The 16131-nt window shown below is 39.7% G+C and overlaps 1 protein-coding gene across 1 annotated transcript; it reads right to left on the reverse strand.

Moving 5' to 3' along the window:
- Positions 1-266: 266 nt before the first annotated feature.
- LOC114362482 (uncharacterized) lies at positions 267-7366 on the reverse strand. Its single transcript, XM_028317913.1, has 3 exons — positions 6382-7366; positions 4363-4844; positions 267-493 (listed from the first exon to the last, which is right to left on the reverse strand). The coding sequence occupies exons 1-3, from the start codon at positions 7122-7124 to the stop codon at positions 267-269; spliced, it is 1452 nt and encodes a 483-aa protein (XP_028173714.1). The 5' UTR covers positions 7125-7366.
- Positions 7367-16131: the final 8765 nt, after the last annotated feature.

The following is a 16131-nucleotide window of genomic DNA, read 5'->3' on the forward strand; positions in this document are numbered from 1 at the left end:
TCGTTTATTTGCTTTAATATCACGTTGTAAGCACATAACAACGACCTATTCTGATGCTACCTTTCCTGCATTTTTGCCGTTTTATCGATTTTACGCAATAAACCTACGTTTATCGTCTAAAATCATCGATAAGATTTTATCACGGCGCGCATCCTAGCACGGCTGAAGTAGGTATTATACTCTCTTTACTACTGTTTAGTTACGTTATCGGCATTGCTTATCTATTGTCAATAACGTTGACATTTTCGACAATACCTTACGACGAACTACATATTATAGTTACTTCCCACATTACATGTTTGTAACGCATTAAAACAAAGCAGCATGCCGGTCGTGCGCCGATAAATTGCCAGCGGGTAGTCGCTGAGCAAACTCGGCACGTCACTCAGCGCGGGGCCAGCGATAAATTCGTCTACTTCAGTGCCTCTTCGCGTTAGATGCAGAACGGAGAGAACGGCTAGCTTGTTCTGCATAGAACTACGAGTATGTTGTTCTGTGGAGTAAACGATATGTCACATACTCTCAAAATTCTTCTCAGCATTAGCCTATAATGTTGTCCCGAAATGGTGGTAGAGCAAGCTATATTTGGGACGTGTTTATGTGCCCTAAAAAGGACCTAGATTCTATTAAATACTTTAATGGCAATTCAACACAACCGATATTTATCTACACTTTGACCAGGATTACCACAGTCTACAATGGAATCCCAAATCGGAGAATACATAAAACTTATATCTGCCTAACAATTTATGCCCGTTTGCACCATAAATCCCAAATTTTTAAGTGACTCCTATGGTAACACTTATCAGTATCGAATTTCGTTTTCATAGGGGTCACTTAAAAATTAGGGATTGATGGTGAAAATGGGCATTAGATTTAAACAACGCCCTAAGCTGAAGCTTTTTCCGTTATTTTATTAAGATGCTTTGTTGAGCTGTTTTGTTTCAAGCAAAATTGACAGTGTGTTTTATTTGGTCTACAATCAGGCCCACATATTTTTTTCCTGCGGAAACGGCCGAAACTCTCGTATGGCACGCAACATCGTGTTTAGCATTCGGATAATGTTGGTCATAGTCACTAAACGCCGTACTATGCCGGCGGTGATAAACGACGCGTGATATGACTGGTATCAATCATAGAGACAGCCAATTTTGCGAAAGCTAGATCGTGTGTGATATTCAGATTATGTTTGGTTCAAATTTAATTTTGAATTGCGTGTTATAATGCATTGATTTGTTAAACCAAAATACATTTAGAGCTTTCAATTCAAGCAGAATATTATGTTACAATATCAATTATACAGTTATTATCATAATTATGACCATTTGCTTTGCGTGAAACCGTCTCAATTTCAGCCACTCTTGTTTCAATATCATTAAGAACAATTCAGGAATACAACAAAATCATGTACACGCGTTTGTTATATTGAATTAGACAATAAACAGGCGGAAAAATATATTCGTTCTTAAGCGTTATGATGATCCGTAACTAAACAAAAAATATGGTGTACCTAGTACCTTAGCACAATAAATTATATCGCCGAGGCAATGTCGTTTTTTGTCGTGAAATAATACGTCGTACTTCAAAATTGTTTATTGTCTTCTTTATTTTCATTGTTCTTACTTATTCTATCTATTACCGTCTGAATAAGGGATTGATTCCATTATAATTCCGTTCCCATTTGTTAAATTACCTGAATAATTCGGTTAGATCTGATTTTGTCCAAAAAGTGTCCGACCTATTTACTTGTGAGCTGTTTTTCACCATATTTTGATTGACAGTTCATCCACTTATTGTGAATAATTATCTCATTCTGCAATTTGATATCTCAAGAAAATGCTAGTCATCGGTAGGGGTTTCTTTAGTATTCATATTATTTGGGTTTTTTCAAGAAGAGATCAAATCAGAGGACAAAAATTTCAATTTTAAGCGTGTGAAAATTTTAGTGACGATTTTATAACCTCGTAGTATCTAGAGTTAAGTTCTCATGAAAATTTTAAGAGCGTTACCCAGTAAGGTCCAGATGAGTCAATGTCAAAGCTACACTGACCATTATAGAATTTAATGAAACTTGCCAATTACTCACTGTTCTTAAGAACACCGATTGCTTGCACCTCCAGTCGGATACTTTCCAGACAGAGTCCGTATTGTGGCCATCATAAATCGAGGCTGGGCCGCCATATGTTCAGTGATAACCCCCGTTACTCTTCCCGGACGAATGGCTGGGTTCCCGATCGCCGCAAAAAATACTGCCGCCACTCCATAGTTTATGTCTATGTCTTTAGGATAGTTCGTTAAGGGCCATCTGGCCGATACTACAGATTTATTTTATTGTTGTCAAGGTGTAACTGTTGAAATGGACGACACTGTTAGCAAAAATACAAAGCAATTTTACACGTTTAGTGGCTTTAGGAGTCCGTAACATTAGATTAGAGTTCTCTTAAAATGATAACATAAATGTCATATCATATCATATCTTTGCATTAATTTCTCAATTACTTACCTCAAATGTAACTTAATGCAGTAACATTTACCTGCTAATGATTATAATCAACATGACTAATTAATACAATTTACTCCCGCGTTAACTATTGAACAATATTATAGGAGGATTCAGTAAGCTCGCATGAAGCTACGTAAAAATTATAGATCTTTTTAGTCGAGTGACATGTAACAATAAAGTATTAAACAGTCGTTCTGGTCACATCTGGATGGTACCTACCTATGTGTCAAAAAGTTTGAGTCTAGTTTTCCAAGGAAGAAAGTAAAGGAAAAGGGATGACAAGTCAAAATCAAAATCAAAATTTTCTTTATTTGTTTAGACTAATTAAATTAGTATGTACTTGCAAATCGTCAAATGCTCTTAAGGAGCCTATACATGTCTCATTCTTTTTTTGCCCTACCAGCGCTTCGAGACAAGCAACCCGATACTAGATATTTCGTAAACGTATCGTTTCTACTTAGCTTCGGTGGATGTTAATTAGAGACGATGGGAATTGTGCGATCTAGTGGCTTTTTCTTACATAAATCGAGAATGTGACGTAGGTACGATAAACACATAAAATTCGTGCAAATCTCTGCTTTGCATTCAACCCGCTACCCCACTTATCTCCGCTCATTACTTCTTCGCATTGGGAAGATACTTTTCCTGTTACAGCACCAATTTCCGCACATCTATATGTATTTCTCCTCTCCGTATTGAGAAAACTGGGCCAGGCTGTCTTGGCTTCCAATAACCTACAGTTTNAATTCTTTCCTATTTTGTCATTACGGCCAAATGACGTCCACTGCTGGACAAAGGCGAGAGGCATTTGGGTTTTCCATGGGTTTTTTATAATGAAAAGTCCTGCGCTGCCTGCATTCAGGTACTTCTCGCGACCTTTACCAGATCGTCGGTCCACCTAGTAGGAGGCCTGCCCACGCTACGTCTTCCAGCCCGTGCCGTGGTCACCACTCAAGAAATTTTCTACCCCAATGGCCATCGTCTCTACGAGCTATGTGTCCCGCCCACTGCCACTTGATTTTAGCAATTCTGCATGCTATGTCGGTCACTTTGGTTCTCCTGCGGATCTCCTCATTTCTGATTCGATCATGCATTCGGAAACCCCGAGCATAGCCCGCTCCATCACCCTTTGGGTGACTTTGAGCCTTCTTATAAGGCCGCGACCACGTTTCAGATCCTTAAACTTTCCTATTTATTTCACGACTAGCTTTTGCCTTTGGCTTCACCCGCGTGAAATTTAGTGTCACAGATCGGCATAAATAAATTATTATAGCCTATATGTTGATCTGGGTTACAAACAATAATATTGTACAGTTTCAACAAAATCCGTTGAGTACTTTTTGCGTAAAGGGGTAACAAACCTGAGACACAGGAATCTTCCTAGTTCAGGTATCAACCACCAACATTCTTACTTTTTATTTTTCCTGATTGTTTGTTATCATAATATTATCTGTTATGTTGGTGAGAAATAAACATTACTTTACTTTATTTTAAACTTCCAGACATCCAGACATCCAAACTTTCGCATTTATAATATTAGTGGGATACAATTATGTAATGTAGAAACAAACAAGACAAAAAAAATGTATACTTCAGCAACGCGAATTTTTTTATACTTCAGCATATTTAGGACACCCGGCAGCGTGTCCTGCCATGATCAAAGAAAAAAGAACTCGCAAGGTACATTAAACGAGGTCACAAAATTCGGAAAGAACATTGCGAAATCTATTTATTCACCAATTTTCAAAAATTCCGGAAAACTTTCCAAGTAAAATTAACAAATAACTGGACTATTTAGGGGGCGTCCATAAATTACGTGAGACTTTTAGCGGGGGGGAGGGGGTCAACGAAAACCTCACTAAATCTCNCTGACAGGCACGAAAAACAAAGCTTCTGTTCAGTCACGAAGCTCCACCGGTCATCAATCGGAAGACGCTTAAATTCGGCGCAATCGTTCAATGTGTGCTTGCCTTTACATCTGACACACGTACTAGTAGGTGTTGATACCGGCGTCGTCGTCAAAACGCATTTCTTGTCGTAATGTACCTTCGGTCTATTTTCTGTCGTCGCACGCGTCGGCGCTACAATGGTTGCCGCGTTCGCTACGTCCATTAGCCATTCCGATAGCTCATTCAGGGTCAATACCGAGCTTTGCATATTGTTGGCTACGTGAAATGACCACTGGTAGCGGAGGTTGGATGGCAGCTTATTAACAACCTCTTTCATAAGTAGCGGATTTGTCAGGTGGCCAGTCTCCTTGGTAGCGTGCATAGTTGCAACGACGTTCTGTACTATGGTAGCGAACTCGATGAGGTGATTTATGTCATCATGACGTATGAATTTGGTTTGAGTTNGGATGAGGATGAGGATGAGGATGAGGATGAGGATGAGGATGAGGATGAGGATGAGGATGAGGATGAGGATGAGGATGAGGATGAGGATGAGGATGAGGATGAGGATGAGGATGAGGATGAGGATGAGGATGAGGATGAGGATGAGGATGAGGATGAAAAAAGAAGTAGGTAAGTACAATCTTCATTGTCACGATGGAGTAGATATAGGTACTTTAGTAGTAGTATCTTCGTAATGACCTCATAGCATCAATCACCTTGAGCACCAGTAGTCGCCTGTACGCCGCGCTGGTGTGGCCCGTCGCGGCCGCCGTGGCCGCGCCCACCGCCTTCATACCCTCGCCGCGGCACTTCCACGCGGGGGAGGCGGCCAAGGCTTGCACCGTCAATACCAACGTCGGGTGAGTGGGAGACGGACGGAGACGGACGGAGGGGGAGGGGGAGGGGGAGACGGACAGACGGAGAGAAGGAGAGAAGGAGAGACGGAGGGACGGAGAAAGAGAGAGAGAGAGAGGGCAATAGAGACATAAAGAAAGTAAGAAAGAGAGAGAGTGTGAGAGAGAAAGGGAGTGTGAAAGAAAGAAAGAGATAAAAAGAGAAAGAGAAAAAGTTTCTTCCTCATGATACCACGTCATAGCATCGCAACTAGTGAAAAAGAGAAAGAGATAGAAGTAGTAGGTAATATCGTCTTTGTCACTATCGGCTGGAGTAGGTACTTTAGTAGTATCATCCTATTGACGTCATAGCATCAGCATCACGAGCACCAGTAGTCGGCGCCTTGGTCCCGCGCGCGCGAGCCCGGCAGGCGCGCTTGTATGCCGTCCTGGTGTGGCCCGTCGCGGCCGCCGTCCACCGCCTTCATACCCTCGCCGAGGCACTTCCACCCCGGAGAGGCGGCTAAGGCTTGCACCGTCAACACCAACGTCGGGTGAGTGGGAGACGGAGGGACAGGGACAGGGACAGGGACAGGGACAGGGACAGGGACAGGGACAGGGACAGGGACCGTCCTCTGAGCATCTCTTCCGATTTTTGCAGGTCTTGAGTTGGTGGTTTTCTGACAGGCACGAAAAACAAAGCTTCTGTTCAGTCACGAAGCTCCACCGGTCATCAATCGGAAGACGCTTAAATTCGGCGCAATCGTTCAATGTGTGCTTGCCTTTACATCTGACACACGTACTAGTAGGTGTTGATACCGGCGTCGTCGTCAAAACGCATTTCTTGTCGTAATGTACCTTCGGTCTATTTTCTGTCGTCGCACGCGTCGGCGCTACAATGGTTGCCGCGTTCGCTACGTCCATTAGCCATTCCGATAGCTCATTCAGGGTCAATACCGAGCTTTGCATATTGTTGGCTACGTGAAATGACCACTGGTAGCGGAGGTTGGATGGCAGCTTATTAACAACCTCTTTCATAAGTAGCGGATTTGTCAGGTGGCCAGTCTCCTTGGTAGCGTGCATAGTTGCAACGACGTTCTGTACTATGGTAGCGAACTCGATGAGGTGATTTATGTCATCATGACGTATGAATTTGGTTTGAGTTATTTTTGTCAACATGTTCTCTATGATGTATTCCGGTCTACCAAATCGAATTTTCAGTGTCTTAATAATTTTGTCCAAATTAGTAGCGCTAATGAGTAAAGCGGACACCGACTCGCGTGCACTCCCCTTCAAACACCTTGAAAGTCTGGCAATATTTTCATCATCCGAGTAGTCGCAGAGTCGGGTGGTCGAAATGAACTTACTGTAAAACAGTGGCCATTCTTCTGGGTCGCCTGAGAACTGTGGCAGCTCCGTGGAGCATGTCTGTCTTGCCAACAGCTTAGTCATTTTCTCCTCTAGGCGACTTGTATGAAAGGTAGAATGATGTGGCATAACTGGCGTGGGTGAATGATGACGCTCGACGTGATTAGAATCGGTATGAAAAGTCTGGGTACCTCTGGTTCTTGTTGCCGTCAAAGAAGTGCGTGACTGGGCACGAGATAGATTGCACGCGAGGTACTCTTCGTCTTGCAGCGCCTGCCTCTGTATAGCTAGCTTTTCCTCCAGCAAGCGATTGGCGATAGCGGCTCGTTCCTCCGCGGCTTCAAGCTCTATCTGTAGTAGTCGTTGTCGTCTCACAGTCGACGCAGTGCTCGTGGTAGAGCGGGCGGACGGGCTCGGCGAAGGCGGGCGGCTGTTCCGAATGGACTGTCTGTCGTCGTGCCCATCCTTGTCTGGAACGGCTGCCGTCGTAGTCATAGCCGCGGCCCTTGACTTACTGCGTGTTTCCATATTTTGATTCTGTTTATGCTCGAAGGACCACTTGAACCGTCGTCGTCGTGACGGTTAAGAAAAAGTCAGGGCTTCGTCGGACTGGTTTATTGTCTTAAAACCAATATATAAAACTTTACAATTTCATGAGAAAATTACCGTCGATTGTTCGTCCTCTGTCAAAAGTCAAGTCAAGAAAAACGTCGTCCCGTTTATCGTCAGCCAGTCCTAGTCTATGTCTTTGACCATGCAGGCTGGACGCCGCGACAAACACTAATCATTTAAAACCAATACTTCGGGTCAATAAAGTGGGAGTGCTAAGAAAAAGCAGTGTAGAATGTAGATGTGGTTGAGACCGTCAAAACTGGATATCAGTTAGGTATTACTTGTGACTAGTTAATTTTTTATTAAAGTTACTGAATAATTTTTCATTGTATGAGCTCCACCCAATATTGTGGAAACTGAAAATTGAATTCGCGGCAAAAGTACCGCGTCGATTGGTTTGGTCACCCAAGATCCCATATTGGGTTTCATAAATTAATAATCTAAAGATTGGAAGACTGTATTTTGGCTTTGATGATTTTTGCTTACGGATTATAGAAAATAGGGCTTTACAGAGAAATGGAAATGTTTCTGTAATGTGAGCAGTATTTCACCTAATTTGTGAAGTTTAATATTTTGAAAATAATCGTTTATTTGCTTTCATTTCACGTTGTAAGCACATAAGAATTACCTACTTAGATGCTACCTTTCCTACTAGGCCTAGGGGTTGCATACCGCGATGGGTTTTATCGCGCCATTTTATCGATTTTACGCGATAAACCCATACGTTTGTCGTCTAAAATCATCGATAAGATTTTATCACGGCGCGCATCCTAGCCCGACTGGAGTAGGTACAAGTATACTCTCTTTATTACTGATTAGTTACGTTATCGGCATTGCTTATCTAGATTGTCAATAACGTTGACATTGTCGACAATGCCTTATGTGGAACTATTATAGTTACTTCCCACATTACATGTTTGTAACGCATTAAAACAAAGCAGCATGCCGGTCGTGCGCCGATAAATTGCCAGCGGGTAGTCGCTGAGCAAACTCGGCACGTCACTCAGCGCGGGGCCAGCGATAAATTCGTCTACTTCAGTGCCTCTTCGCGTTAGATACAGAACGGAGAGAACGGCTAGCTTGTTCTGCATAGAACTATGGTGTTCTGGGAAGTAAAAAATATGTCACATACTATCAAAATTCTTCTCAGCATTAGCCTATATGTTGTCCCGAAATGGTGGTAGAGCAAGCTACATATGGGATGTGTCTATGTGCCCTGAAAAGGACATAGATTCTATTAAATACTTTAATGGCAATTCAACACAACCGCAATTCATCTCCACTTTTTCCAGGATTACCACAGTCTACAATGGAATCCTAAATCGTAGAATACAGAAAACTTATATTATCTGCCTGACAATTTATGCCCGTTTGTACCATAAATCCCTAATTTTTAAGTGACCCCTATGGTAACACTTATCAGGAATTTCGTTTTCATAGGGGTTACTTAAAAATCAGGGATCGATGGAAAATATTTTTTCAGTTATTTTATTAAGATGCTTTATTGAGCTGGTTTGTTTCAAACAGAATTGACAGTGTGTTTTATTTGGACTACAATCAGGCCCACATATTTTTTTCCTGCGGAAACGGCCGAAACTCTCGTATGGCACGCAACATCGTGTTTAGCATTCGGATAATGTTGGACCTACATAGCCACTAAACGATGTACTATGCCGGCGGTGATAAACGACGCGTGATATGACTGGTATCAATCATAGAGACAGCCAATTTTGCGAAAGCTAGATCGTGTGTGATATTCAGATTCTTAATCTTATTTTGAATTGCGTGTTATAATGCATTGATTTGTTAAACCAAAATACATTTACAGCTTTCAATTCAAGCAGAATATTATGTACCAATATAAATTATGTACCAACATAACAGTTATGATCATTATGACAATTTGCTTTGCGTGAAACCGTCTCAATTTCAGCCACTCTTGTTTCAATATCATTAGGAACAATCCAGGAATACAACAAAATCATGTACACGTGTTTGTTATATTGAATTAGACAATAAACAGGCGGAAAAATATATTCGTTCTTAAGCGTTATGATGATCCGTAACTAAACAAAAAATATGGTGTAACTAGTAGTTACCTTATCACAATAAATTATATCGCCGAGGCAATGTCGTTTTTTGTCGTGAAATAACACGTCGTACTTCAAAATGGTTTATTGTCTTCTTTATTTTCATTGTTCTTACTTATTCTATCTATTACCGTCTGAATAAGGGATTGATTGCATTAGAATTCCGTTCCCATTTGTTAAATTACCTGAATAATTCGGTTAGATCTGATTTTGTCCAAAAAGTGTCCGACCTAATACTTGTCAGCTCTGTTTTTCAACATATTTTGACTGACAGTTCATCCACTTATTGTGAACTATCTCATTCTGCAATCAGGTACATTTGATATCTCAAGAAAATGCTAGTCATCGGTAGGGGTTTCTTTAGTATTCATATTATTTGGGTTTTTAACAAGAAGAGATCAAATCAGAGGACAAAAATTTCAATTTAAAGCGTTTGAAAATTTTAGTGAAGATTTTAAAACCTAGATACTTAAGTTCTCATGAAAATTTTAAAGAAAGTTACCCAGTAAGATCCAGATGAGTCAATGTCAAAGCTACACTGACCATTATAGAATTTAATGAAACTTGCCAATTACTCACTGTTCTTAAGAACACCGATTGCTTGCACCTCCAGTCGGATACTTTCCTGACAGAGTCCGTATTGTGGCCATCATAAATCGAGGCTGGGCCGCCATATGTTCAGTGATAACCCCCGTTACTCTTCCCGAACGAATGGCTGGGTTCCCGATCGCCGCAAAAAATACTGCCGCCACTCCATAGTTTATGTCTATGTCTTTAGGATAGTTCGTTAAGAGCCATCTGGCCGATACTACAGATTTATTTTATTGTTGTCAAGGTGTAACTGTTGAAATGGACGATACTGTTAGCAAAAATGTAAAGCAATTTTTCACGTTTAGTGGCTTTAGGAGTCCGTACCATTAGATAGTTCTCTTAAAATGATACCATAAAATGTCATATCGTATCTTTGGATTAATTTCTCAATTACTTACCTCAAATGTTACTTAATGCAGTAACATTTACCTGCTAATGATTATAATCTACATGACTAATTAATTCAATTTACTCCTGCGTTAACTATTGAACAATATTATAGGAGGATTCAGTAAGCTCGCATGAAGCTACCTAAAAATTATAGATCTTTTTAGTCGAGTGACATGTAACAATAAAGTATTAAACAGTCGTTCTGGTCACATCTGGATGGTACCTGATGGTGTCAAAAAGTTTGAGTCTAGATTTCCAAGGAAGAGGTAAAGGAAAAGGGATAATAAAACACAAGCAAAATACCCCAATACTAAATATTATGTAAACTTTTCGTAGCCACTTCATTGGATGTTAATTAGAGACGATGGGAATTGGCATTTCCTTACATAATTCGAGAATGTGATGTAGGTACGATAAACACATAAAATTCGTGCAAATCTCAGCTTTGCATTCAACCCGCTACCCCACTTATCTCCGCTCATTACTTCTTCGCATTGGGAAGATACTTTTCCTGTTACAGCACCCATTTCCGCACATCTACATATTTCTCCTCTCCGTATTGAGAAAACTGGGCCAGGCCGTCTTGGCTTCCAATAACCTACAGTTTTACAATTCTTTAGAAAATATTTTATTCGCTTCTTGATTCGAGAATACTTAAAAGTTTTTTTTTTTCGGACTGACTAATAGTCAGTGACTATGCTGATAGCCGTGAGCGGCATTCTCAGCTTCACCGGGCAATAGGTGAGCGCAGATGGCTCTCTACAACATTCGCCTACATTTCGGCAATATTAGGCAAGGCACTAATCCACAAATTGCCCCGATAAATGCTTAATTCGGATCCACAATTAAAACAAATCACATCAGATAGAGCTAAACTCGTAATTACATTAATGAGCGCTATTATTTAGTTTAAGCACGTTTAAGTGTCGTTTGCAGTGAATACCAGGTGATCAGTCTTCTTTACAGTGAGTTTGAAAATTTAAGGAATTGTAGTAGTTTGTAACTACAGTTTGTCTTTGAATTTAGGTCGTTACTTATTAAATACAATTGTCATCAAAATACGACGTAAGCAAAACGTGCCTGCGATGTACCTATTTCTATTGAATGAATTTATTTGTCTCAAAATGGGTTACAAAAGACACACGTAGATAGTACCTACCTTTTTACCTAACTCTTTGTATTTTATTGTTGGACTTCTGTTATTTGAAATTGTTATCTGTTGTAAAGATTCCCTAGTATCGAATTTCTTGTTATTTCAACGAAATAATTTTAGGATCCTGTATCAAACTTTAATCAACTTATGGCTACGTATTAAATTTCACAAAGTTCTTGAAATTATGAGCTTAACTTCCGATTATTTCGTTAGAATTAGATTTCCTTGATTAAATCGTAAATAATGTTTTGTGCTTTGCCTTTCGTCTAAAATATTGATTTTGATTGATCAGGTGCGATTGCGATTGTCAAATACCTGCCTTGTCTAGCATAAAAAAAAAAAAAAATAAGTCGGCCGTTTGGTGTAGTGGTTCAGAGCGGACTACTATGCCGAGAGGTCCCGGGTTCGATTCCCGGCCGGGCAGAAATTGAAATTGAAATGATGAATTTTAATTTCTGTGACGGGTCTGGGTGTTACCATGTATAATATGTATGTATTTAAAAAATAAAAAAGTATATAAGTAGTATATCCGTTAAGCTAGCACCCATAACACAAGCATTAAGTTGCTTACTTTGGGGCTAGCTGGCGCTGTGTGAAATTGTCCAAAGATTTATTATTTATTATTATTATTTATTGAGAAGTTTAAGTTATTTGCCGAAATGGAATTCTTATCTGCCTTGTACTGCTACATCGATACCATCTCTGTGACCTGAGAGTTAAGAAATTCAACTCTCTACTCTAAACTAAAGATAGTAAGTAGTTTTCCGACGTGACCTACACAAATAAATTGAAAAATCTTATTTTATGCAATTTTTCCTATTTTGGTTTGGACATTGCAGGCATTTTATCAGTAGGTACAGTTTGAAGGAAAAATATAATTTCGTGTTTAGAGGACATCAAGCCTTGATGAATTGTGGTAGATATCTAGTGCACCTAGTGAGGGTGAACTTTAAAATCAGGGTTGTAATAGAAACTTCACCTCAAAGTGAGGACCACGTTTTAATGTTTACATTTAATTTCCAAAAGAACCAAGTCCAAGTACGCAGGACAACTACCAAACAAACATTAGTCATCTCACGAGCTCGACAAGGCAAAGTTCGTTTACCCTTCACAGACTCCCGCATTGCAGGCCTGTGTTTTACTGTACATGTAATTGTCTACAGCCCTTCCCTAACAAGCCACATAAAACCAGTTGCGAAAGTCCGCTTAGTGGCGTTAGTTTGATGTAGGTAAACAGTGATAGTAAAATATGTTGTCGCATAAGTGGCTGCTCTAAGCACTGCCCTTGACCTTGCCTGACCTTAAAAAGGGACCACGTAATCTGGGTATTAATATTGATAGAGTTTTGGGTATAGGAGTCTGTTATAATTCCTAAAAGCGTTTGCGAACAACATTTTTACTCGACTGCACCTTCAAGGAGGGTTATTGAAAAAGCTATTTTTTTCTACAAACAATGTTCCATTCTCAATTAAATTCCTCTTTGTTTAACAACATAATATTTAAAAAAATAGATCTCACGTCCGAACTTCGTTACTGTCCAGCTGAAAAATGTAAATGATTAAAAATCCCTGTAAAAACATTTCCTCGCAACTGAGCACGCATAATCACAGGGAATAAAAATATTTTTCCCCAAAGAGACGGTGATTTAATTTGTACGGAGCCTGAGATGCTGCTATTTCCAGGAATCCCTGATGGGTGGAATATTTTAAAATAACACGTACGTAATTGATTGAAAAGACTGCTTTAAAATGTTCATGAGATTTATCTCGTGGGGATGGGTCAACAATACTTTTCTAATTCTAGTGGTGGGTGAGACTAGATTCTGTTGACAAAGAGGTCCTCTAAGGTAAAAAATTCACCGCGCCCGACAGAACCTTAACTGGCGTCTTTAATACCCACGGTCTACACTTTCTTAACTTTTAAGTAGGTAGTCCAGTTTAGTCCAGCCTGCTAATTGACTATTGGAAAAAGTATACACTAATCCAATTTTTCACGAATTTCCCATTTTAGGCAAATAATTTTGTTACACTACCAGCAGATAAAAATGTTCTTTCAGCTACAACATTGGTGCGGGGTTAATCAAATGAAAATTTGTCCAAAAATCCTGTAACTACATTTGCGACTAAATCACTTATTCCGGTTGCGTTCAAATATTCTATGAAACGTGCTTCGGAAATATTTCAGAGAGCAAAATGAAACGGTTCCACGTAGTGATTTTATTTAAAAACAGGGTTTAATTAAATCCTTTATTCGTCGTCCGTCCGGGTGCGGTCTGCGGGATGACGCGGCGAAACGATCACTTGCGAATCGCTGCGATTAATTGCGAATGTTTGATTTTTATCTCAACGTACGGGATTATTTGCCGGTTTTAATTTATAAAATGCAGTAAATTGGCTCCCTTTTGATTTAATGGCGTGTTTTTTTAATTATATTTTGTAAGACAATTCCATCAAACCGCTCGCTGTGCTTAAATGTCACCTCCATGTAATATTCAGTTCCAAACCAGAATTCCAATAACCCAATACAACAGTCGCTGAAATCCTTACATTGTCAGAGAACTAATATCAACGAGTCTATTATTAAGGTCGAATTTCAGTTGCATTAAATTGTAGACGATCCGTCGCATCCCGCTTGCAAACTCTATAAGCATGCCTGGAGACAGCTTCAATAGATTGCAAATGGTGTGCATTACGTTATTCTGTCCTGTTTACAAGGCGATTTTACAATAGCTCTGCATCCCATTATGTTTCATGTTTAAGAGCATATTGAACTAAAATATCTAGATATACTATAGTGTCTTTTAAGCTGTATAACTACGATCTTGACACAAACATGTATGCTACAGATTATAGGTATACTGAGGTATGAGAGCGGCACGAGAGGGGCGATATTGACATAATATTATGAAATGACAGAGCATCTGAAGTCTCGCTGACGTATGACCGTCATAAAAACACTCTCTCATGCTGCTCCCATACTACCTCAGGCACTGACTCAGATAAACGCTATAGTATTTGAATTTATGCTAAAGGTTGGAATGTGAATTACCTACGTTTCGTTTGCATTCCGCACATAACGTAGTAAGTTAAAGCTCTCAGTTCGCATGATCAGCCGATTCCCCAAACATCTTGCTGTCGCCGCCAGAGCATATGTGCCTCGTCCGATAGATGGCGCGCGCGCGTGACTGAAATTCGAGTGATACTTCCTCAAGCGCACTCCCGCGTCACCGCCGGCGTGGATCAAATAGGTGAAACGGTCGGGGAAGTTCGAGCGCAACTCAATTTACACATCAATACTGCAGTTAGTGGGTACTCAATGTCCTTGAAATATCTAGGTTGTGATTGTGAAGCGATATCGCCTTGAAAAATTACTGAATTCATGTTTAATTCCAATTGCAAAAGTTATAAAGCGTAAGCAAATTTAAATTTTAGACAAATCAGATGTTAGCTGGTCATGTCATGTTAGTAGGTACCTATCAAAAACTCTACTTCTCCTTTATTTTGAGACGTTCCTCGTAAATAAGCATTATTAACATTTTCCAATTAAGATGTTTAAAAAAACCGTCACTGATGTAGTTATTAGTTTTTCATACAAAAAAATAACTGCTATAGTGTGTTAATAAACAGAAGTCGTTATAAAATGTAATCCCATCAGGAAGAGAGGCACTAACAACAGAGCGGCTGATGCGATGAGAGTCCGAGTGCACCCGCGCCCAGACATAAAGCAGCGGCGACGAGAATATACAGGGTGCGCTTAAAGAAGGATGCTTTCAAATATTTAAAATATCTGTGTTAGCGACTTAACATTTAACTTAATACGTATTAAATTATCATAGGTTTGTTTTTTTGTCGCTTTATAAAACAGGCTATAAACTATGTATTTCGTGACAAAAGTTATTAATTGACTAGCTGACCCGGCGAACTTCGTACCGCCTTAGCGTAGAGATTTTCTTTATATTTTTTTCCGTAAAAACCTTGTACAGAGTATTAGAAAACTACAAAAAAAATCAGCCAAATCGGTCAAGCCGTTTTCATGTTATGTCGTGACAACGGAAAACGGGTTTCATTTTTATATATATAGATTACTATAGTTCTAGCGCTTTATTCAGTGCCTGAGGTAGTGCGGGTCGGAAGGGGGACATTGACATGATATTATGACGAAGCATACAAATCTGAAGCACATTTGAAGTGTAGCTGCTGACGTTTGACGTCCCAAAAACCTCCCATACCTCACGCATGGACTGAGTTAAGTGCTACGAGTAGAGCTATAGTCACATAATGTACAAATAGTAGTAAAGTTATATTGTAACTTTGAAACATTTCTAAACCAATAATTTAAATTAATTTCTACAAAAATGCCTAACTATCAAATATCTATAGTAAAAAATAGGTAGCTGTTCCGTAGTGATTTTATTCCTTAGTTTCTAGGAAAACCTCAGCCTGTATTCTGTAGGCTCTAGAGAAGCTGTAGACAGTGCTAACAGCTGCAAAGTACAACCGTTCCATGTTTTTCCATTTATTTTACCCAGTCCTATTTACATTCAGCTTCGGAACGCTTTCTTATTAACAAGCACTAGGAACAAAGTCTTTACTTACCGTATCTTCCTTGTACAACTACGCAAAGATATACTTAACACTTTTGACGGATATTGAACCTTATTATAAGACTATATAAGACCGCGGAGCAATTCCTAATGTAT

This window comes from Ostrinia furnacalis, unplaced genomic scaffold (assembly GCF_004193835.3).
Source record: "Ostrinia furnacalis isolate ACB-3 unplaced genomic scaffold, ASM419383v2 OfSCF6535, whole genome shotgun sequence".
In the NCBI taxonomy this organism is placed as follows: Eukaryota; Metazoa; Arthropoda; class Insecta; order Lepidoptera; family Crambidae; genus Ostrinia; species Ostrinia furnacalis.